Consider the following 25,952-nt stretch of genomic DNA (forward strand, 5'->3'; position numbering starts at 1 on the left):
CAAGATCATATTCTGTTTTTTCTAATGGGTTCAATGACTAATTATTCATAGAATTATATTTCACAGGTCTATCGACCTCTACGAAATAATTTTAGATTTATAAATTGTCTAATTCTTCATCTGTCGTCCAGTCGTCAGAAGATATGGACAGAAGAGAAGACGTTGTTTTGGTCTTTGTCCTAGGTTTTCGAACTAGGCGAAGGTTTGTTCTAGGGCTTCCTCTTACATGCCAAACGAAATCGTCATTTTTTGAATTCATTTTTTTCGCCTTTTGGCACATATCTTTAATAATTTTTCTTTCGTTGATGGTGAAGTCGTCTGTGATGCTAAAGCCACCAATTTCATTGAATCGTTTCAGCTTATGCAGATTTTGCATTATCCGTTCTTTTTCCTCTATACTTTTTAAGATCAACTTGATTGGACGCCAATGTAGCCCTTTTCTGTTTTGTCCAATGCGATGATGGTGGGACGGTTTGATATCTTGAACGCCAATGTTACCTAGTATACCTTCAATATCTATTTTGTCTTGTTCCTGTTGTTCACCTCTAATTCCACCATTCCATGTATAATAATATTTCGTTTTCTTGATTCGATGTCTCTTTCTTCATTCTTGTTTTCTTGTTGGTGTTCTCTCACTGCTGATTTGAAATTATCCTTGTGTTTCTTAGTTATTTCAGCGTATGTTTTTTCTGATGTTTTCTCTATGTAATTCGTCGTTTGCTTTATTTCTTCTTTTATAATCTGCTTGGTTTTTATTTCAAAGTCAGCCATCTTATTGGTTAAGATGTTTTCGATATCGTTCTTAAGGCTGCGGTTCTTGGCTAGCTGGTTTTTGAGCTTTTTAATGACGTCGTCCTTCTTCTCAATCTCCCTCTGCATCATATGATACGAGTTCTCACCTATTTTACTCATTAGAGATCGTGTTATAAGCACGCAATTCTGATAGGTTTGAAATATTGAGGGTGATCGAACTGAATATACTACTTGTATGTAAAATGTTATTACTGTAACATTTTCAATGATTCTTCATAGAATCCAGAGTCTCGAGGAGTTGAAACCAAAGAAGTCTGCCAAGACAAACCCTGGTATTCCAGTGAACATAGAGGATAAGATAGCACAAGGGTTGCAGGAAGCCGAGATTCAGGGACTTGCAATCATGGACAGATTTTCAATGTTAGATAGCCTCGTAAAAGCCAATCTCGTTCGCCGAACCGCCACTTCTTTGTTGATTCGCAATTTCGATTTTGCTGGCACGAATGATGGCTGGAAGGCCGATTGTCCGCCAACAGACGAGGAGAACATCATCGATGCCAAGGACTTGTTAGAAAATGTCGATGAATTTATTGACATGGTCTGTGCCGAGGAAATCGAAGTTAATGCTGACGCCGCAAATGTTTTCTCAGAATAAATTTGTGAAAGTAATCATATTTTCAATTTCTTTACTACGGTGGTTATAATTCAAAAGCTTAGTTGGATGATACTCAAACTAGCAAGGGTTGGTTAAACAGCTATGTATTTCCTATGGGATAAAAAAATATTACTCTTTTATGTGGGGGGCGTACGATCTGGCGGTACTCGGGATAAGGCCTAATTTAAGGCCGGGAAGCGGTAAAAACGATAAAAAGTGTTCGGGAAACGGTATTTTGCAAGAGCCACGGTGACGGTAAAAGACCTGATTTTCCGTCCGGGATGAGGTAATTCTTATAAAAAACAACGGTATTTCGGTAAAAGTCATATGTAGACGGTACGTAAAATTTTCGGACTATACAAAAAGCTTATCACAGGAGTCAGCAACAAGGTAAAAAAACGCGAAAAACTCCCAAAAAAAATAAGGATCTTACTCCATTTCATAAAAAAAACTTATTTGAAACGTTAATGCGAATGTGCACGGGGCTTTATAAAGCCTGGTTTCTTTGAAAAAGGGAAACTCTTTGTTTTGTTTATTCAATTTATCAAAGGGCGCGTAGAAACCAGACAAAAATTCGAATTTCGAATGTTTTTTTTTTCGAATTGGATCAGCTCGTCTTGTGTTGTGTGGTTTGTTGTGTTGCGCTATATTAGTATGTTGGTGTGCGAAAACGTAAAAAAAAATGTCTGTGTCCACTGTTATTAATTGCAGAGCTATTTTTTATACTTTTGGGAACTCTGGAAGAAATTACAAGGAAAATTTTGTATTCCGTGTAGCCGTTTCAGATGATACACAAAAAGATGTGAAGAAGTTTAAAAGTTTCATCAGGTTGGTACTTTCTCTTGAATTTTGGTAAATTCTTAATTTTTGTACTTCTTGGTTTTTGTTATGTTATGCAAAGTTATTTGCACATTTAAAAGTACTTAGATTGTTATGAATTTTTCCCTCCCCTGGCAACCTGACAGGAATGGGTTTTTTCAGGCTTTTTTTACAAACAGGGAGGAGGAGAACTTTGGGTTCGTAAAGTTGAGCTAGAATGTATGTCTGTGTGTGTATCTGTCTGTCTGTCACCTCGAAACTTTGGGTCAGGCTGGAAGCTTCAAAAATGGTCGAATTTTCGGCTGAAATTTCAGCTTGTTTTTTACTTGGGTTAGATTTTCAGATTTAACCTTTCTGCAGCAAAAAAAAGTGAAGCACGATTTTGTGACCAGTGAACTTGCATGGTTTAGTCACGTGACTTTGGTAGGAAATCCCGGGGTGGTTACTAGGCAAAAATGGGTGCTGGGTATGTGCGGACGATAAGGGTCGGTTTTTTTACCTTCATAAGTCTCTCTAAGGGTGGGAAAATTCACCCTCTTTAGGAAGTTTTTTGAAAATCGAAGAAAATTTTTTCAAAAAAGTCTCTTTAAGGGTCATATTTTCACTAAAATTTGGTCTCTCTAAGGGTCGGTTTTCGGAGGTCCCGTCCGCACATACCCGTCATCCGCCAACCCTAGTACCCCCGGGTAGGAAATCCTACAAAGCCCCGCCAAGTACCACCAAGGATAAGCTTCACTTTTTGATCAAGACCGCGGCGGGTCTAACCCTACGTGCTTTACAGATATCTGTACATATCTGTGTCTTTTTTTTTCATTTTTTTCAAAGTAAGTTTTTATTTCTTGGGGCGTGGTCACGAGTTTTAGCCTCAAAACGAGGCTTAAAACTTTGGGGCAGGCTGGAGACTTTTAAAATTGTCTGGTTAGGCTGAAATTTTGCACACTTGTTCCTTGGCTTAGGTGATTATTTGGGGGCGTTTTTTTTCTTTTTTTCTGATTTTTCGGAGCGTGGTCACGAGTTTTAGCCTCAAAACGAGGCTAGAATCAGAATACCTTGGCTGGAACTACATACTTGGTTGTTAGATTGTCACCTGTATCAAGTTTGATAACGACGTCTATACCTCTTTTAGTTCCAAAGGTGGTGTCGAGCAGCAGCAGCGCTGAAAGCTGGACTTCAAAATCCTTTAGACATCAGACTGATGCGAAAAGAAAATAACATGTCATCGATGTATGCGATCAAACACCGATGATCAGCTGGTACTTGAGCTGCCAACAATACTCAATGGAACGGACACACTTCACGGTACGATTTTTATACATGATCTATCTGGCTTAAACAGGAAAAGCGACTCTCTTACTCTCTTAGCACCTATTAAAAGTACTTAAAATATATGTACAAATTTTCAAGAACAACCATAATATGCACCACCACTGCCGGCTGACTCCAATCACTCCAGTGTCAGTCCATAAATGTAGTTTATTTTCTAGTAGTAGATATAGGATCTATGGAAAAATCCGATGAAATTTGATTTTTTTCAAAATAGACAATGAAGTACATTGATGAGTACTCAGTAATGCTTTGTAAAGGTATAAATCAAAATAAACGGGCGGTTGGACTTTCATAAACGGGGGAGGGGATAGCCGATGTTACTGGGGGAAAAATACAAAATTACTAGCACTACTCTACAAAGACGTTTTATCATTCCTCAATTAGTCTTGGTGTATGAGAAGAGGATCAATTTTACCCCGAAAACACCCCATATCCAGATCGTTATTGAAAATGACAATAATCGAACAACAGGAGAACCACCATTAAAGGAAGAAGACATTGAAGAGAAAGAGTTGAAAGAATTGAAAACCGGTGAGAAACTTATTATATATACATTCGACGCTCTCTAATTCGATTTTCAAGGGGAATTCAAATTAGAGAGCGTCAACTGTATTTACCATTTTAACAGTATGAATAACCTCCATTCGAAAAATCCCATTTAAGGGTTGTTAGGAAACGTTTAAATATTAGTTATACCTAATACAAAATCGTGTATACAAATTTAAAGCAAAACTCAGCACACAGGAGCCTCTGAAAGTATAAACTTTCAATGAAATTTCAGTGGTAATTTTTTTGATTTCTGAAAATACTTCGGCAGTGAACGTGTTTTAAAAAGTCAAAAAATTAAAATTCTAAATTAATTTTTCCATGTGGCTCATAGGGATAGTGCGGAGGTTTGCGTAAACTATGAAAATTTAATCTTCTCTTCAGAGTTGGCAAAAAGAAATGGGTCAACAGTATTCAAGGGCGAACGAACAACTAACATAAATAGAAAAACGAAAGAAAAAATTCTGTGGGGATGGAAGATTAAGTGTGGTGGTTGCGAGAAGATCATGAAGTTGAGACAAGATGCGCATACCAAAGGAAGAATCAATTACTTTGAACGACGTAAGTATAGAATAATTTTAATACCGAGAGGTTGTTAAGCCTCTGAGATACAACTGAGATATTTATAACTTATAACTCTATTTCTCCATAGCTGGATGCTACAACTGGGACTATAATGCCAATATATATATATGAATAAAATGGGTCCAAATTTTAAATAACATTTTTATTTCCCTTTACATAGATCATTACACTGCATGCGTCGAAAAATTGACATCAAAGGATACTCGACCAGTGCGATCAATAGAAGACTTCATGAAAAGACCAGCGAAGAAACGCAAGACTGACAAAGGATCAACTCAAAAGAAAGCTGCTTCAGCGCCGTCGACTGAAGTCATTGATGTTGACGCGGATGGTATATTTGACGACCAATACGACGACAGTTATCTCACAGTGTAAGCTTGAATGTTATATTAATTATATATACACACACTTCTTTTAAAGGAAACATCCACCTCAGAAAAAAATATTTCATAGCATCAATTTTTTTGACCAAATGAAGCTGTTTTTCAGAAGTTGGGAGTTAGCATCACATAAAAACTGTTGAAATGTTATTTTAAACTGTACGGAATTCACTTTGTCGACAAATCTTATGGTAAAATAGGAGCAAGCAACGTTATATCACATCTTCCATTTTGTAGTCCTGTTTACGTCATTCATGACCCGCTAAGGTTTATTTTGATCAAGTTTTTTTGTCAATTTGTTATACACCTGTCTCTATACCCCCAGTGGATATCAATTTAAACAATCAGGGTCAAAATATAGAATTTTGGTTATTTCCTCGCTTTTCGAAATTTGAAGTTCAGGCGAGAGAAGTTTTGAGCTATCTGTTAAAACTAATCGAATATTTCAATTTGGAAGGGTTTTATTGACTTTCAGGCTATATTCGTGGAAATCTCCCTTTTTTTTCTCTAATATTATGACCGTGATTGCAGGTCAAATTTTTCAAGCAGATCCTCTGTCTCCATTGAGTTCCGTATGCGTAAGAAGCTCTGCAGAGTTTTTATCAAAAACTATTTACAAATCTGCGTACGTTAAGCGTACAAACTTTTGCGAGGTCGAAAATTCGCGAAATTTACGACATTTATTTTCGCGAAATTGAGAAAAATATTTTTCGCGAGCATAAACTTTCGCAAATTTGGTGATGAAAATTTTCACACGAAAAATAGCTCAAAAGTGACAGTGACTATCGGAGTTTAACAAATTTTCAACTTTTTAAACAATTTTTCGCGAGCAAAAACTTTCACGAATCGCCTTGTTCAGAATCAGACATTTACTTTTGCGAAAAAAGCCAAATTTCGCGAAAATCGCGAAAATTTGTATGCTTAACCTTAAAGTAATATTTTTGCAAGGAAAAAAGATTCGACCTGAGCAAACTCGGATCAAACTGAATTTCTTATCAAACTCGGAGCGAATTGAATCTTTTTACCGTACCTTTTAGCTTAAACCATTTAACCCTTTGGGTAGATGGGACGCTCCCAACCTAGAAGCCTGTACCACATGGTTTCCACCTGCTGTGCCTGTATAAGGATTTCTATGTCAATGTGAAAAGTCGTCTGTGGTACTGGGACTGTTAGGTCGGCTTTGTCATTTCTAATTTTATTTACCTTTCTTACACAGTGACGATGACGATCTTGGTCTAGACTCAGATGATGACTATCCTGAATTGGAAGCAGATCTCCTCTCACAATCTGACCTTAGCTCTGAAAGTACATTTGAATCGGAGACTGACGACATTGCAGACTGTATGGATACCAATCATTTAGATGGTTCAAGTTTTGAGAAGTGGCGTATTTCGGGGTGTGGTTTCGAACAAATGGACGAAGTTGTCATCAAGCTGGATCGATTAATCAGAGAAGAAAAAATCTCCAAGGATCAAATTTTTTACAAGTACTTATCCGATATCGTCGACAGCTTCCTAGACCCAGACCATATTTTTGACCAGGACGTCTTGGAATTCTTTTCAACCATAACATACTTAGGCGGCAAAAAAACCTTCAATTTTATTCGAGGGCCAATGTTTTATGGCCAAGGTAGGGACTTTAACCGCAACCGAGACTACCAGAAACTAAGAATGAATCTTGGGGGCCCCTCGGAATCAATATGCCAAAGGGAAAAACGCAGCGTTTACCACCAAATCTGGAATCATACAACCACTCAACAAACTGCATCTTATGGTTTCTTGTGAAGCGACAGATGAAGCCCCGATACCGTTGGTTTCAAATCCCCAACTTCTCGTTTTCCCATGCTCTTATAGCAACGATGGTACTGCTCTGAAACCTGCAGTTGAGTTCGACCCGGTATCTAAGACCAACGTCGGATTGACTGTACCAGTAGACATCGAGTTCGTCGAAGAAAACGATCCTCCAGATCCGAAAATGTTACAGGAACTTATTGTTACTGAAGCAGTTGTTGGTTCAGTAACTACCATTGACAATCGGGTATCCCTGCCTCTTTCTGTTGAGTATACACCAAAGCAGGGAAAACCGGAGAAAAAATACACGAGATGTTCGAGAGTCATGTGAAAGTTATCCAAATGTGTAAAGGATGCGCCGACGATGCTAATGGTAACTGCTTGATTCTAGAACCCAATAAACATTGTAATTCCTTCTGCGCTGACTGTTTTGACAATAAGGAACTTTGTGCTGCTTGCATCGATGATGGTCAAGTTAGTGTTTTCCCTGCAGTTAGAATTTGCAAGCCTTGCATCTCTAAGGGCATCCAGTGTGTTCGAAGAGCTGTTTTTATTGTTACCACGGATTGTGAGGAGGGGAATAAGCAAATGTTTTTGGCTCTAAAAGGACGCTCACGAGAAAAAAACCATCGATCCAGAACTAGCGTTAGCTCTCCCACTTCCGGACACACCACACCATCTCGGGAAGAGTTTTTAAAGCTTCTTTTAGCAATTGGTTTTTAAAGTTGTTGAATGAGAGAGGATGTTTGAGCTTTTTACATACGTTGCGAAACAGATCCTCCGAAGAAGAAATGGCAATCATGAAAAAACTAATTACGAAAAATGATTACGTGCGAAACAAAGATCGTCAAGATCCGATAGCCGTACTTAAATTATCAGACCGTAAAGTTGTTGATCATTTGTCAAAAGTAGGCTACGTTGTACACACTATTATTCCAGAGGTGACCAAGTTTACTCAACACAACAAAGTCGGGATGTATCCCACTCCCTTAGATGTTTGTCTGGGTCCATATGGCTCTCTTTACATGTTGTGCAATGACCAATCGAAAAAACTCTCGAATATTCACAAAATCCAATTGCATAACCCAGTTGAAAAAATCGATTTTGTCAAAGCAGTGGATGCTGAACAAATCTTCTACAAAGATAATCGCCTTTACTACTTCAAACGTAAACAACAAATATGCTTCATTCCAGTTGGTTTGAAGGATTTCGCCAAAATCCGATCAAAGAAAGAAATGTCAAGTTATGCCAAATCGTTTGGATTGCACCTCGATGAGAAATCAAGATTCAAGCAAATGAAGGATAAGGTTTCATTTTTCGATTTCCTTGAATACAATGACTAATTATGTCATATTTTATTTTTTGTTTTTGTCTCTGTTCCTGTTCTTGTTCTGTTTCCATTACTATTTTGTGTTTAATTGTAGGGGGGTCATTTTTCGAATTTTTACCTCCAAAAGCATTTAATTATGATCCCTATTTGATAGATCTTTCCTAAAAAAGTGCTAAAACCATAATTTTCCTTGGGCAAATCAGCAAAATCTGGTCAAGACCACTTTCTTATGACCCCCTCCCCTTTTTAATGCATTTTGTCGTGGAGTACCCATCCCCTTCCTCTACAATTAGGCAAAAAAGGATGATGGGCCTCTGTAGACAATGTTGCTTAATGGAGACTAGACTCTACTACTCGTTACTAGGTTATCCGGCATATTAATCATAAGAAAGAAGAACACAAATTGAACAGTTTCCTTGAATTCGCGGTCAATGTTCCTGGAAAACAAACTTTTGATGCACTATCGTTCGCTAAAGAAGACTTGTTAACTATCTTTGGTGTGAATAACGAGAAGAAAGAGATCGTGAAAATAGAAGCAGCGTTTGATGGGTAATTGATAATTTAAAATTGAATAAGAAAGGATAAAAATCTCACACCTAAGTAATATATCATAATCCTTTCGTGCACAAGTCCTTATTATTAACATTATGGTAAATACAGTAGCGAATCTAATTTTCAATAGTCTTATTGAAACTTGTGATTCCTTAGAAAATTTCTCTCAATTTATTCTTCGGTTAAAAGTTAAAACAATATCTGACTTGATTCTAGATATGGTGTTGTTGGTGAAGTGAATGTCGTGCTTTTGATTCCTGAAGATATCCCTTTCATCGTTTCTCTTTGTGTGTTTGGTCAGAAGGTCTTCTTTGCTGATAAGGACAATCTGTATCTCAAAGGTAAAATAAGTTCTTTACAATTTTAATTTTACGACGATGTGGACCTAGTCATTGTATTCAGTTTTACTGTAACTTTTTCTCGAAACAGTTTGAAGCTAAAACTAAAGTATTTATGTTTGATTATCCACTACAGATCTATCAACTGGTGAATTCAGTACCATTCTACAATACGGAGTCCATCGTATCTTACGCTTCAAATCAGGAATTATAATTTCTTTGCCAAAAGAGCACAAAGTCTGCGTTTGGAATGAATCCGAAGGTTTAAAAGATTTTATTGGCAGTGGGAAGGAAGGAAACCTTGATGGTAAAGCACTCCAGTGTCAACTCTATCAACCTCTTGGTATGTGTGTTGAATTCGATAACGTCGTAACTTACTTCGAGCTTTTTCAATCCATGAAAAAAAAGGTTTGTGTATTAGTTATAATAATTATGATTTTTTTTGGTCACTCCTTGCACCTAGAACTCTACATCTTTTATCCTCAATCAGCAGCGAAGCTGAAAGTAGAATAACTCAATTTAATTAGGATTTTTGAAAGAGTTAGGAAAGAACTACAGTCGCGAGTTTGGTAAGTTGTAAAATTACCGGCTACTGAAACTATTTTAACAATAGAATAATTAGGTAGGTAGACTCATCGCTAAAAGGATTAAAGCTTCAATAGTTTCTGAATTGGTGTAAACTATATTCTATCACATTTCCAGCATCATGTTGAGCACGATGAATATTTTTAGACGGTTGCCGTAGATTTGTTAGCAACTCACCAACTCGCAACTTTCTAACTTACGTCTCTTTGAAACTGTTAAAATAGAGAAAGATCTAGTACTGTGCCCGTTTTACCTACTTGGTGCGACTGTATTTTTGCATTGTGCTCGGAATTTAGTTCGCAGCTGCATATAATTTATCAAAATTAAAGTATTCGGTAAAATATCTTACGCTGAGCGAAAACTATTAGTACATATCCCCATCAAACAAAATGTCGACTTTAGAACTATTTAGCATTTAAAGTTTGATAACAAACCATCGTTTATAGGTGATTATGAACTTAAGCCTCTACCTGAAGCGTCGAAACTAATTTCGAAATCGTTGAATGTCATCTCCGGATTTGAAGAAGATATCAGAACTTGTGGAGCCAAAGTCCCTTCAGCATTGACTGGTGCACACGGATTTGTTTCGACAAAATCATTCGTATCTTTGCAAATGTCAGATTGGACAATCAAAAAGTTGATGGAAAATCTGGAAATGTTTTTCTTTTTCATTAATGGATGCTAATCTACTCAGCATGATGACGCTATCCATTGAGCATTTTCACTCAACAACCCACGTCAAGCACGTTTTGATGAGTCAATTACAGTACTCAAGAGAATTCATGCGATCCATCAAAGAATCATTAAAGCGCACACACCCTTGGTCCGCATTTTACTTCACTAGTCGAAAAGGAAGTTGGTATCCACCTCCTGAAGGCAGTTTCAATTTCAACAAGCTTGCTCCCATTCTTCCAAAAAAAAAGACGCCCTCAGTTTTCTCTCGATAAAAAAGACGAAAACCGTTTGCAAACTTGGGCTAACAGTTACACGAGAGCTGTTCGCCAGAGAACTGTACGCCAGGAAACGACTATGGCGAAGATGGGGACTTTACCACATTATCTGTACTCAAATAAGATCAGCGAAGTCATCGCGTCTACCAACGATTTTGGAATTCCAGCTGACCAGGACCATACCGTACATGATGAGACAGGCGCATCTGACCAAGTTGCAGAAACAATTCCAGCTGACCATGACCATGACGTACATGACGTACATGACGAGACAGGCGCATCTGACCAAGTTGCAGAAACAATCGAGCAGCCCGACCAATTTGATGCTTCAGATGTCGATGATAATGAAGAAAACGTTGAAAGAACCGAAACCCACAACATCGAAAATGCTCTGGATGAAGGATCGTATTTCCTTCTTGGACGGTCATCTAGGTTTGGCAGAGCAATCAAGATAAACTCGAAGCTCCTTTCGTGAAACTTTACTATTTTTTCAATATTTTTAAAATTCTCAAAAACGTGCCTTAACTTTAAAATGACATAACTCGGTGATGGTAATGATTCAAATTGAAAAAAGGACCAACCAAGGTTTTAGTTGGACCTCCCTGTACCACATTAACATAAAAAGTCTTTGTGTTTTAACTTCTAAAAATTTCCACCTTGACATATAATCAAGGTCTGAACGTTTGATTATATGATTATACGCTATTAATTATACACTTTTTTCTGGGACAACCAGTACATTTTTTTAGAAAAGTAGTTTACTAGTTTATTTTTGTAAATTTTCGCAATCGAAGCAAAATACGAAAATAGTGATCTATCTCATACACATCCCATTCCATTTTGCCGAATTTTGAATTCTAGTCCTTAGAATTTTATGGGGAAAACAGCGGGACCGGTATTTTCGAAAATTTTGGACGGGATAACGGTAATTTTCAAAAAAATGGCCGGGATGGCGGTAATTCAAAACCTCGTACGCCCCCCCCCCCTTTTATCATATGTTTATCTTTCATATATTTCACTGGGGTGTGGCTCTTTTGAATTTCTAATTTTGTCACAGTGGGGTGAGATAAAACTTTAATAAATGCAAGGATTTATCAACCATCAAACCAAAAAACTTGGTGTTTTACTTTTCATAGCTTGAGTTTCTGAGGAGGGTTTGTTTGTTTTTACTCCATCGCATTATTTGCAAATAAGGAACTTCATCTTTGCAAAGACGGCATTTTAGTATCAAACTTTTGAATCGGATAAAATTGTATGCTTCTTCATTGCCAAATCTTTTTACCATAGCTTGCTATCACGCGATCAGTCAACTTTACTACACTTTTAATATTTAGGCGAAGAGAATGACAAACAAGCTGAAGATAATGAACCAGAACAATGTAGTTTGTACGCAACAGATAAATGTTTGAGGAAAGGATCCAATAAAAATAAGATAAGGTGTGAGGTTTGTAAGAAATGGTATCATCATGGATTTGTTGGGCTTTCGTTTGAGTCACCAGCTGAAGCACTCCAATACATATTTTCTTGCCCAAGCCACACCGAGGAAATCGAAAAAATCACGTACCGAGCGCAAATCAAACAAAATAGTTTGAACAACTCAACAATTGATAATGATGAAGTTAGTTCCGTCGAGTTGCGAAGGAAAGTGAGTGGACGATCTGAGTCAAAAAAATTGTCAGGGTCGAGCTACGTTGAGTACCAAGGCGTCACATACCATATTTCGCGGTTCTTATCCCTTCAGCTGAGAAAAAGTTACTGTCCATCCGCTTCCAGGCAGGAACGATGGAAATCTACAAACAGGACTTGTTTTTTTATCGTCTTGGTGAAGAGGTGGGTGGTAGTTGAAAATGGTACAAAAGTCGGTGATTTTTGTTCTTTTGTCTCCCTGATGTCTGATGACCTTTCCCATGGGGAGATATAAAGAATAACGAAGAAATTTGGACTGAAATCAACATTTGCCATCACGATTTATGAAGGTGAAGGTAAAAAAAGCGATTCAAATCATTGCACTTTTTTGCGAAAAAGTAATTAGGAATAGGATTCCTAATTAGGAATCCTGGTAAAATAAAGAAAAATGTTCCTAATTTGGCTAAAGGTACTGACTGTTAAATGAATTAGGAAACAATCAAATAAAACACTTTTGGTATATTCCCTATTTGATTTACAACGACTTCTTTCTGATAGCTTTTGGTATTTATTTAGATTTCAATAAATGGCTTCATGTAATTACCGAAGTTTGAAATTCGTGACATGAAATTAATGAATTAAAATTTATACCTTGAAATGAAAAAAGTGCTGAAATTTTCCACCAAGTGACAAACTTTTCCCGGGTGAGAAGTTTTATCTGAGTGAGTTCCCTTTAGAAACTGTTTTCATAAATCCTCAACTTACTCTTCCTTTTTAACAGATTTTCGCGACGATTGGATATCTTCTACTATATTGGATGTATTATGATCCCTACGCCGTAGAAATCTTTGCTTTCATCAACTAGATATAATTTTCTACGAAAAATAGACATAAAGAAATAACGAAAAATATGTAGAATAAAAAGCAATAAGTCGATTCAATATGCGTTATGTTTCGTGGATTAAGAAAGCTCATTTAGAAGTTTAACTCAAAGGCCGGTGAGCTGCTACCATCTAGAAAACTGAGATTTTTTCAATAATTTCTAGTACAAAAACTAAATCTAGAGAGGCACGCCCAAAAATAAGTTCATGCCAAGTTTTTGAAAACTCTTCGAACGTGAAAAAATCCCAGCGCATTACTCGAATTCTGCAGATGGGCTCAACCGCGAAGTTATTCTCTGTGGAAATTAAACCCATTTAAAGTGAGTTAATTTGTGCGCTTTCTCGCCCACACTAATAAGTCAAGCCAATTGAAATTGAATATTGAAGTAAGCCCCCCCCCCCGGGCCCGGTACCTACCTACTTAATGTGGCTTACATAGTTGAATAATCGATCAATTCATTATATTCTCGGTACTAGGGTTGGAAGATGATGGGTATGTCCGGATGGGACCCCAAAAAACCGACCCTTAAAGAGACTGATTTTTGCTGAAAAAGTGACCCTTAAAGAGACCCTTGAAAAATTTCCTTCGGAATTTGAAAAATTCCCTACCCTTAAGAGACTTTTTTCAATTTTTTCTCTATGAATCAAAAGAATTTCCTAGAAATCTTGAATTTTCCGACCCTTAGAGAGACTGATATGAATTTTTGTGATTTTTGCTACCCTCTTAGAGAGACTTTGAAAGGTGAAAAAACTGACCCTTACCGTCCGCACATACCCATCACCTATATACCCCCCAGCGAATTAAGCAAACATTCTTCCGCTAACTTCTTTTGGCAGGAAGGGAATTTCATGGTGGTGTTACAAAAAATCTTCCAAATTTAGCCCCGCAAAATTTAAACTTTTCAAAGTAAAATCGAAGTTGATCGAACGTTAATCGAAGCTCGTCGAACTCAAATCAAATCGAATTTCACATGTTTTTCGGTTTCGATTAGAATTCGATAGGCGTTCGATCAATTCGGCTAATCGATAATCAATCATTCGATTAATTCGATTGGTTCGATTGGCAATCGAACGTTCGATGAGGTTGCCACATTTGAAAGAGCCCTTCTTTTTGGCACCCGTGGCCTTTCAGTGCCTTGCACGACAGGCGGTTGTAATATCCCATCCTTCATATATTTGTTTCAATCTGTGGCTTAGGTTTTTTCTCATCATCAATTTACTGAAGAAAGCGGGAATTTGATGCGAGAGTTAAATTGTCAACAAAGTGCCGTAAAAAATCACTGAATAAAAGAAGAACTTAAAATATTAAATATTTTCATTTTGAAGAATAGGTGCAAAAAAGTGAAACATAGAAAAGTTTTATTTTTCATTGCATTAATCAAAATGGGGGTTTCGGAAAACTTTCTATGTTTAGTTTTTTGCACAAACCCCTGTAACTATGGGCGAGCACCCCGTTGCTAAGATGTTGACTTGAAATCGAAAATGAAACCACTCAAAACGAAGCTGAAATCGGCCCGTACTAGGGAGGTCAGGGCAAAATTTCAAACTCATCTAATAACTTTGAAAATAGGTCCATCTGAAAAAGAGTAATGCAAGAAAATGAGGGGTCATAGACCTCTCAGAAAAAAGCGGTTCCGAAGATATGCCCACGGCGGGCCTACGGCACATCAAAAGTGAGCAATATTTTTTTCATAGCGCAGGCAACGCTGCTTTGTCGATTTGAATCTTTATTAAGTAGCTTGTGGTTTTGTAAAAACCTCAAATTTCTACATAGAAAAGTATCAACTTCTAAGCTATATATTAAGCGTTGTGAGAAGTTTAAACCTTCTTGTGGGCTATGAATTAATTTTTGAAGCAAGTATGGCTCTGTTTGTTGGATAGTTTATTGGCTTTGAAAGTGTGGTTTTTTTATCCTCAGTTGTGAGGTATTTTCAGTGTTTAATCAATCCCAATCAAACTATGCATGTTTAGAGAGAAAAAGACCTAAATTTTCATTCTGTAATTTTATTTTTTTCAAAATCTCTCTAGTTTTTGTGTTACAGTTCAAAGGTGACCTATTTTTTAATATAAATGCTGCCGTTTGATGGGAATGATTCAGCTAAAATGATTGATAGTAACCCCTGGATACATTTTAATATTTTGATGGTTGTATGTGTTCAGCTTACTAGAAGAGTTGTAATAATATTTTTCAACTTTTTTTTTCAGTTATATAAATGAAAACCTCGTACGAAAAATTGTCTGAAGAATCCTGTAAGGTTACCGGGATTATTTCTTGGATTTTTGAAGACATTTTGAAAACCGTTAAAAGGAGATTGACATTCAAAGAAAAATAAAAGAATCCTTGGACCATTTCTATAACTGTTCCTGTGTACATAGACGTTTTCCTTCCCATATTTCGAGCCATCAAGAATCATTGTGTTCATCATGCGCTAACGGTCAAAGTTCCGAAACGAATTCGACTAGGTCACGGATAGGAATTTGTTTGTATTTTCAAGCATACAATTCAAGCATAGTATTCCATCTACATAAACAATCTGGAAAATCTAAAAGTGCAGTTAGAGAATATTTTACAAACAGAGGAAAAAATGAAAGGGTCGCTAATGTGAAGGTAGATGAAGATAATCCTGTTGTTTTGACGTACATGGCTAAAAGTGCAAAAATGACAATCAATCTTGCATATGCTGTTTGTTACAAATAAGTATGGCATTGTTTGCAGTCATTAATTTATATACTTTTCATTTTCTTTCAAATACAGTTATTTTTTGATTTTTTTATACACTCAGGTTACAATATTTAAATACCGGCGAGGAAAGGAAGTAAAGTGCTAAATCAAAAAAAAAGCCGCCCTCAGTAAATTTCAAAGGAACAAAGAGATTACCACCGACATGGAGCAAAAACTAAAAATACAAATAGAAAAAATTGAACTTCTCGAAAATGTTATATATTCAAATCAATTTAAAATTAAACACTATGAAAAAGAAATAGCAGTACACGAAAAAGCCTTGTCAGATTTGAATGAAAAAATAAATACATTGAAAAGTGACATAGAAAATGCAAAAAGCTTAACAACCATTTTGGAATCCGAAAAAGTGACCACGAAACAGCTGTTCTTCTTGACATGGCATGTCATCCTATTCGATCCAAACCTAGCAAACACAAAATCTTCATGTGGAACAGAGCAAACATTGGGTAGATCAAAGATCAAATCTCTGCTGAAATTGCTGAGTTTACCACTACTTGCAACTCTGAATCCCCTGTTAATGACCTTCAAAATACACATCATGTCGTTATTCTCAACCTTGGATAACACAGAAATGTAAAAGGTTATCTCGGCGGAAGAAGAAGGCCTACAAGCGAGCCAAAAAATCATCAAAACCTGCAGACTGGGATCGCTTCAAAAAGCTAACAAACGAATGCAGGAAAGCTTGCAAATCAGCATTCAATAACTTTGTCAAAAACTGTGTAAGCCCAGATGGGGTAAATAATCCCAAGAAACTGTTTCGATTCATAAAATCCCGTAAATGTGAAGATGATGGAGAAGCACCCCTGCGAGACAACGGCAGCTTACACATTGATAACACCAAGAAAGCGAACATCCTCAACAAACAGTTTTCAAATGTCTTCTCCATACCTGACGGTCGAATCCCACCCCTGCAGGGTCAGCGAATACACCCATGCCAGAAATTAATATCACAGAACCTGGTGTTCGCAAAACTCCTTAACGATATCAACCCTAACAAAGCTGCTGGTCCAGATGGTGTCTCATCAAGATTTCTTAATGAGTTTGCTGGCCAAATATCTCCTGGTCTTACCTTAGCGATGCAGGCTTCACTCAAACAGTCTTCCATCCCAGATGACTGGAGGCATGCCCTGGTTGCCCCTGTTTTCAAACCTGGTAAAACCGACGAATCCAAAGCCTGTAACTACAGGCCTATCAGCCTTACCTCCATATCCTGTAAAATTTTGGAGCATATTTTACACAGCAACATTATGGCCCACCTTGAAAACACCAACATTTTGACAGATAGCCAGCATGGTTTCAGGAAACATCGGTCATGTGAATCACAACTTGTAACAACAATCAAAAACCTTGCTAAGTCCCTGAACGAAGCTAAGCAAATCGACTCAATTCTACTTGACTTTTCAAAGGCTTTTGATAAAGTTGACCACAAAAAACTTTATCTAAAACTTCATCATTATGGCGTAAGGGGTAAAACTCTTGAATATATCACCAACTACCTCTCCAATCGCACTCAAACTGTTGTCGTTAACGGCGAGTCATCTGAAAACGCTAATGTTATCTCTGGAGTTCCTCAAGGCACAGTGCTCGGCCCTCTTCTGTTTTTAGTTTACATAAACGATCTTCCTGAATTGGTTAAATGTAAAATAAGATTGTTTGCTGATGATGCACTCATTTACAGGAGTCATTGACTCAATTAATGATGCCAATAAGCCTTCAGGAAGACTTAAACCAACTCATGAATTGGGAACACGAATGGTCAATGTGTTCAGCTTACTAGAAGAGTTTTAATAATATTTCTAAACTTTTTTTTTCAGTTATATAAATGAAAACCTCGTACGAAAAATTGTCTGAAGAATCCTGTAAGGTTACCGGGATTATTTCTTGGATTTTTAAAGACATTTTGGAAACCGTTAAAAGGAGATTGACATTCAAAGAAAAATACAAGAATCCTTGAACCATTTCGATAACTGTTCCTGTGTACATAGACGTTTTCCTTCCCATATTTCGAGCCATCAAGAATCATTGTGTTCATCATGCGCTAACGGTTAAAGTTCCGAAACGAATTCGACTAGGTCACGGTGAGGAATTTGTTTGTATTTTCAAGCATACAATTCAAGCATAGTATTCCATCTACATAAACAATCTGGAAAATCTAAAAGTGCAGTTAGAGAATATTTTACAAACAGAGGAAAAAATGAAAGGGTCGCTAATGTGAAGGTAGATGAAGATAATCCTGTTGTTTTGACGTACATGGCTAAAAGTGCAAAAATGACAATCAATCTTGCATATGCTGTTACAAATAAGTATGGCATTGTTTGCAGTCATTAATTTATATACTTTTCATTTTCTTTCAAATACAGTTATTTTTTGATTTTTTTTTATGCACTCAGGTTACAATATTTAAATACCGGCGAGGAAAGGAAGTAAAGTGCTAAATCAAAAAAAAGCCGCCCTCAGTAAATTTCAAAGGAACAAAGAGATTATCACCGACATGGAGCAAAAACTAAAAAATACAAATAGAAAAAATTGAAGTTCTCGAAAATGTTATATATTCAAATCAATTGAAAATTAAACACTATGAAAAAGAAATAGCAGTACACGAAAAAGCCTTGTCAGATTTGAATGAAAAAAGAAATACATTGAAAAGTGACATAGAAAATGCAAAAAGCTTAACAACCGTTTTGGAATCCGAAAAAGTGACCACGAAACAGCTGTTCTTCTTGACATTGTCTTGAAATTATTTAAGTCACCTTTTGGCAGCAATAAGATAAATAAATTTGACATATTAAGAATCAAAACTATATTAAAAAATTTTAGACAGTTTGGTAAATATTATTATTATTGTTATTGCTATTATCACGATCAGATAAAGATTTTTGTATAATTTATATTTTTTTGTGCGCTATTGTATTATTTTGCTATCATTTTTCACTTTTTTGTGTAAAGTTCAAAAAGTTCTTTAAGAAAATTATGATAGTTATGAGCTTTGAGGAAGATTACCTTTCAATTTAGTATTCAGCAATTCCATAATTCTCAATTGAACATTATACGTGAATTCAGGAAGGGTAAAAACACTTATTTTGTGCACCAACAGGTAAGAATTACCTTATTTGGTAAAAAGATTAGTTACAGGCGTAAAAACCAGAATCTTTTTAGCAAATGGGCAAAAGATTATATATATACATCACAGGAGTTAAAATATTACGTAATCAGACTTAGGCCATATCAAGAATATTAATTGATCAATCGATTTTTGAGCTTGATTAATTATCGTATCAATTCAAGTAATTTTCTAATTCATCAATTAATATGGTTTATTTTTATATTCACAATGGATATGATTGATTTTATCCACTGGTTCGTTCTATTATCAAAAGAAACTTTATCTGTTGAAATTTACTCATTTCTATGAATGGCCTCAATGGGCTGTCAGATCAATTCATTTAAAATTGATTTTAAAATGACATGGCCCCGATGGGATGAGTTGGAAATCGTTTTTGAAAACAGAAAGTAAATCAATTTTAAAATCAAAATTTAGTTCAAAATTAAAATTAAAAGCGAAAAGTAAATTATTTTTATTTTTTTTTAACAATTTAACTTGGCATTCATGGGCCACCATATACCAGACAGCTGTACCCTGAAAACCTTATTCAAATTTGTACTAGAAAACAGCTACTTTGAATTTGACAATATCACATACAAACAACTATTCGAGACAGCAATGAACCTGTTTTAGGCTATCTTGAAGAAAATACAATTCTGAAATCATCTTATAAAAAATAAATTTAACCCTTTCAGTCCAGGAGTTTTCACAGCTACTTTCCTAGAGCCGTAAAATGAGTTTTTGAATACGTTTACTTATTCTACAATATCTCTGGAATCACTAAACCTAGGCCTCTCAAGTTTTCACCCTTTTTCACTTATAGTGTCATTTTGATAGAGAGAAACTTGCAAAATGACGTCATCAGCGTGCCACATGACCAGAAAAAGGCAAAACAAAATTGAAAACAATTTTTTGCCATCCAACGATAGTCTTCTTTATGAAAATTCTTCTGATAAATCTTTAGCACAACAGTATCTACTAACTGAGAAAAAATTTTTTTGATTAACCCTCATAGAAAAATTATAATGATTGACAGAAGTTGTTAAAAATCCCATTTTCGGCCTTACAGATTTTGCCTCCAAATATTGTTGTACATACTTTTGTAAACAAAACTTTTTACTTGCACAAGATTTTTGTACGCTGTCTTCTGCACACAACGCGCCATCTTATTTTCTTTGAAAGCTACTGAAAGACTTCTCTTTATTTCCCGCCAAAACTTCACAATTTAAAAAAGAAGTCAGGGACAGCAGTGCGGTCCTCTGGGAACTGGGGCTGAAAGGGTTAAAACATACCTAAGATTCTTGGATGATATCTTTTTGATATGGCAAGGAACTAAACAAAGTCTTCGGACAAAAGCATAAACTTCCTAGACACAACAATCTATGTCCATTCTAGAGCAGATTTTTCACCAAACCTACCGATACAAAAATATTACTACACTACTCATACCTCATACCACCCTAACCATACAAACAGGAGTGTTATCTACTCCCAAGCACTCAAATACCGGACAATTACTAGTGAAAACCGTGTCTTCAAGGAAGAACTTCAATCCTTGAAAAAGACACTATTATAAAGGGGCTACCCTATCACAATAATCAACAACGAGTTTTCAAAAACTAACAATGTGACTCAAGACCAACTACTCTTTAAAACACTTAAACATAAAAATACAAGGATACGGCTACATAAATGCTTTAGATGAAAGCAGCAGCACAGACAAAAAGGCAAATCTGACACACTACTCTTCATTATCCCTTACTCAGAACACTATTACAACCTTCACAAAGTACTTTCCAATTATTGGTTTCTCATATCAAGACACTATACAAAAACCTACCATTTATATCTTATAAAAACACAAAAATCTTAAAGATATTCTGGTCAAAATTGATCAGACTATACACAAAATATCCTATAGGGATGTATATTTTATATTATCTTCGGTACTGTAAAGTTTATTGGGGAATATAATATATATTATAAAAAGAAAATTGACTATACCTACATTACTTAGGTCCATACGGGTCGCTTTCTTTGGCCTCAGAGGGCCCTAGTATATTTGTTTCATTAATGGTAATAATTTTTCCACTATTAATGGGATTTATTCTTCTGACATATACACTGTAGAGATTTTTTTCTTTTTCGTTTAGGCACACTTTTTGAACTGAACAGGTACTTTTGGACACACATCTTCATGGTTCCTCGGTGGGGAATCTCCTTTTTCGTATTCTTCCAACAATATAATGTTTGTTATGGGTCTTTCGAACTCACCATTGATTAAATTAACCGTTACTTTTCGACAATGTCCACGTTCGTCGACATTTGCTTTGGTGACACGCCCAATTGGCCATTGATTACGTTTGGCATCACTTTTGACCATTACAATGTCACCAATCCAAAAATTTCGTCGTTTGGATAGCCATCTTGTTCGTTCTTGGAGGTTGGTCAAGTGCTCCTTCCTCCATCTTGACCAAAATTCATTGACCACGTGTTGCACTCGTTTCCACTGACGTCTTGAATAAGCTGCTGCATCACCAAATGCACCAGGAGGAGGCAGGACGATTCTTGACTTACCAGTCAAAAGCATCATTGGTGTGATGGGTTTCAAACTTAAAGGAATCTCAAATGTTCTCCACGCTCAATGGACGAGAATTGATGATTCACTCAGCTTCACAAAGCAATGTTCTCAATGACTCATCGTTGAATGAACTGCTATGAGTTTGCAAAATTCCATCCTACACAGCTCTAATACTTCTAATCTGGCGTTCCCAAACGCCCCCAAAATGACTAGAATAAGGAGGATTTCTTTCCCAAACAACATAGTCAGCATCAAATTCGTCTCTCAAAAAAGCTTTAATTTTGTCATGATCAAGACTTTTAAACAACTCCTTCAGCTCACTCTGAGCACCAACAAAATTCGATCCATTATCACTCCTAAGCATTCGAATAGATCCACGACGACAAATAAACCTTCTTAGACACAAGATAAAAGAATCAGTATTCATAGAAACCACAGATTCAATATGTGCACTTCGACTTGACAAACAAGTATAAATAACTCCCCAACGCTTAACCAATGAGCGACGTTCCTTAACTAAAAACGGGCCAAACAAATCTACACCACAAAAACTAAATGGTGGGGCCTCTAAAGTTCTTTCAAAAGGCAGATCAGACAAAGAAAACAATTCCAAATCACTGACTTAACAAGAGAACAAAGACTAGTTATCCAAAGACCATTTTCACGAATCTCATTCATCGTTACATTTCTCCCTGCATGGTGAACCTTATCATGATAATAGGATACTTAACACATGGGTCAAGCAGAGATCTACCAAGACGTCCTCCAACACGTAATAAACCATTATCATCTGTAAAAGGATTCAAACTAGAGATCTTAGAATTTGAAGCAGAAGAAAAAAAGTATTTAGATTGAAGAAGCTTAAAGATTTTAAATGAAGCTTTAGTCATAATATCAACAGACAGAAGGTTACTCATTTTAAACTCAGGTTGTGATCTTGTCTTTCTAAAATAAATACGATTTTTCCTACGTAATTTCTCCATATAAAGAAGAACAAAGGAAATGATTTTCTTCATTTTCAAAAAGCTTGAAACACGACTCTCGAGATGAGAAATTATATCTACATAATTAGGCTTTATGACCATTACAGAAGTGGTCTTATCGACGACTACCTCAGGACTTGAGATTTATCCCAAAGAAAGCTGGGACCATTGAACCATTCTGAAACCTTTTTCTCATTTCCTTCAGTTTTCAAACCTCTTAATCCATGATCAGCAGGATTATTCTCAGATTCAACATAATTCCATTGAGAAGATTTCGTTGTTTTCGTAATAAGACACACCCTGTTAGCAACAAATTTTCTAAATTTCTTCGTAGTGTTACTAATATAGCCTAAAGCACACGTATTGTCACACCAGAAAAGTTCCTAAGCTATTTCATAATCAAATTCCTTTGAGATAAACTTAGCTATTTGAGAAGAAAGAGTAGCAGCCATCAACTCCAAACGAGGCATAGTGTGATTACTTTTAGCTGGGACAACGCGAGATTTACCCATCACCAAAGAACAATGAACATAATTATCAGACGTTACAAATCTTAAGTAATGAGAACCACTATAACCATAATAACAAGCATCAGAAAAGTGGTGTAAACTGATTTCAACAATTCGAGTAAAACTTCTTGCATTAAAGCAACGACTGACACTGAGCACTTGTAAATTTACTAAAGATTCAACCCATTTATCCCATTGAATGAGATACTCGTTAGGAACTGGATCATCCCAACCGATTGAAAGCTGACACACTGTCTGAAAGATAAGTCTTCCCTTAAGAATGAAAGGAGAAATCAAACCCAAAGGATCATAGATTGAATTCAATGCTGATAACATCCCTCTACGAGATCTTGAGAAAACATTAGAAGGAGCTTTGAACTGGAAAACATCATCTTCTAGGGACCACAAAACACCTAGCACACGTTCAGTAGATTTGCATTTCATAAAGGCAACATAGTCAGAGTGAAATTTTGAAGAAGATTCAAACTTTTTCTTCAGCAAACTCAACCTTTTCAGAGCTAGAGGACGATTATCTGGAAAGCTAATATTTTCGTTACGAAAGGGCAGAGGTACATGATAGTGTCCATCAATGAATTCAGAACGATTTTCAACAATTTCTAGAAAGTGTAAATCATCTTGAGAAAAAGATTCGTACTCAGTAGATAACTTAGTTTTAGGAACACTTTCAATATCAAAAAGATTTTTTAGCATAGATTCAATTCCAGAGTCTTTAACCTGTGTTTCTTCAACAACAAGATGGTTCGATCTACCATGATCATTAACCATGACTCTGCAACAAGAAATAGTATCTGATGACCTTGACGAACTGATAGGTCCAACAACACACCAACCAAGCTTAGTTTTAAAGGCAAATGGGCCATCATCCTGACTTGGTATAACTTTCAAAGGTTCGATAGCTTTCAAACAATTAGCACCAATCAGAATTCCAACCTTTAAAGACGTTGTATTAGGAAGCTCATTTTCAATAGATTTAAGATAAGGCCATTCTTTTATAGAGTCAGCTGTCGGAATCTCACTGGAATCAACAGGAATATTAGGTTTACTAAAACACTTCGGCAGAGATAACCAACTACCATCACCAGCATGAAGACCTTTCACTCTTAATCCACAAGCCACTTGACACTTCTCAGACTTGACAGATGTTATCGTGTTAATGCTCAATTCAGTACTTATAGTTTTCAATGACATCAAAAAAACAATTTCGTCAGAAATAAAGCAAGCTTGAGAACAGGTATCAAGAAGAGTATATGTTACAATATCAGACTTTGAATGATCATGTCGAAGAGGAACTGGTACAACACACATACTGAGATTTTTATTAGCACTGTTATTCAGAACTCCACATTTAACACCTCCTTTAGTACCTTTTGTTTCAGGTTTTGATTTCGAATCATCAAACTTAGCTATATCAGGCCTTGGTCGTGGCACTGGAGGAGAAGGTCTAACATCACAATCTGTTTTCTTAGAATCATCAGCAGGTGGTCTACGCTCAATTCTCAAACCATGAAGAGTTGTAGGATGTCTTTTGTTACAAACAACACAAGTTCTTCGATTTCTACACTGAGCAGATATATGGCCTTTACCAAGACAACCAAAACACAATCTCTCTTTCATAAAAAATTTGGACTTTTCTTCAAGAGTTTTGGATCTAAATGTTGGACAAGCCTCAATATCATGGTTGACATTGCAAGTGACACATAAAAAACTTTTTGGAGATTTATTATCAAAATACTTTCTTGGCTTAAAACTACCAGAAAAACCAGAGCTTTTGGAATCACTTGGAAAACGCTCCTTAAGTGCTTCTTTAGAAAACAGAGGATCACTTGCAACTGTCATTTCCATTTCAACGAACAAAAACAAATCTTTAAAACGTGGTTCTCTTTTAAAATGATTTCGAATTTCAACAACTTTCCTATTCCACTTATCTTGACAAACATTTGGCAGTAACAATACTCTCCAAAGTGACGGAACAAGCAAACATAGAAGGTCATTTATTACATATGATATCAATACTTGAAATGGAAAAAATTTGGTTCTTGGGCTTCGTGAAAGTGCAACAGGTGATGCACAAACACAGCTAGATGTGTTTATGGAGGTTTTGAATGATATAGGGAAACTCAATAACAATTCCCAATTTTTGAACCAAGCCATTGTTTCAATCAAGAATTTGATGTCTGATCGATGTAACACACAAAAGTGTTTTAACAACATTTTTATTGCCTTACGTGAAACTATTATACCCAAAGTTGTAGAACTTTGGGAAAATCTGAGTGAAAAAGAGAGACAAAGTTTATCGAAAGTAAATGAGTTCTTCTGTGGTCTTCATTTTTTAGTAGCACTAGCTGATCAAGCAGAAGCAAGTTTGAAAATATGGGAGAATTTGTGTTTTCCTGATGGGAAAGTTGGTTCCAACCAATCTGGTAATGCCACTTTCTTTAATAGCGGAGAAAGTGGTGTCACAAGAATCGTTCGAACTTCGTGTAAGTTGGTACAAGAAAAAGGTTGTGAAAAAAGTGGTAAAATATTGAAATTTTCTACCTGGCTAAAAGAAGAGAAAACAAGCTAGATGCTAAATGGACCTACCTGATGATGAAAGTTAGATAGCAATGCGAGGAGAAAAATGAAAAAAATCTGTCAGAAAATATAGCATTTAGCAAAAATGCATAACGCAAAAAAATTCATCATTGATTGTTGATGGGGGGAGAGGAAAGGGTTGTAAGGAAAAAATAAATAGAAAGTTCTGGTCGCAAAAATCAGTTTTATTGACATTATTGTTTTGAAAATCGGGCTCCGTCAAATTACAGGTATTATCATTTTGCATCAGTGTGCAAAATTTCATAAAAAAATATAAAGTACAGCTCGAGAATATCAAGAAATACCGTTTTTCCGGTGAAAA

At 36.1% G+C, this 25,952-nt stretch overlaps 2 protein-coding genes across 2 annotated transcripts; both read right to left on the reverse strand.

Annotated features, from left to right (window-relative positions):
- Positions 1 to 21,111: 21,111 nt before the first annotated feature.
- On the reverse strand, positions 21,112 to 21,552 carry LOC136817423 (uncharacterized). The gene has a single exon (XM_067073758.1). The coding sequence runs from the start codon at positions 21,550 to 21,552 to the stop codon at positions 21,112 to 21,114; it is 441 nt and encodes a 146-aa protein (XP_066929859.1).
- A 1,357-nt stretch (positions 21,553 to 22,909) lies between these two features.
- LOC136817424 (uncharacterized) lies at positions 22,910 to 24,892 on the reverse strand. The gene has a single exon (XM_067073759.1). The coding sequence runs from the start codon at positions 24,890 to 24,892 to the stop codon at positions 22,910 to 22,912; it is 1,983 nt and encodes a 660-aa protein (XP_066929860.1).
- Between the last annotated feature and the right edge of the window lie 1,060 nt (positions 24,893 to 25,952).

Source organism: Clytia hemisphaerica, unplaced genomic scaffold (assembly GCF_902728285.1).
Source record: "Clytia hemisphaerica strain Z4C2 unplaced genomic scaffold, Clytia hemisphaerica genome assembly, whole genome shotgun sequence".
In the NCBI taxonomy this organism is placed as follows: Eukaryota; Metazoa; Cnidaria; class Hydrozoa; order Leptothecata; family Clytiidae; genus Clytia; species Clytia hemisphaerica.

What these genes read in the sequence shown, in the direction of transcription:
- LOC136817423 (XM_067073758.1), bottom strand. Translation starts at nt 21,552, where the DNA reads ATGCTTTTGACTGGTAAGTCAAGAATCGTCCTGCCTCCTCCTGGTGCA.
- LOC136817424 (XM_067073759.1), bottom strand. Translation starts at nt 24,892, where the DNA reads ATGACAGTTGCAAGTGATCCTCTGTTTTCTAAAGAAGCACTTAAGGAG.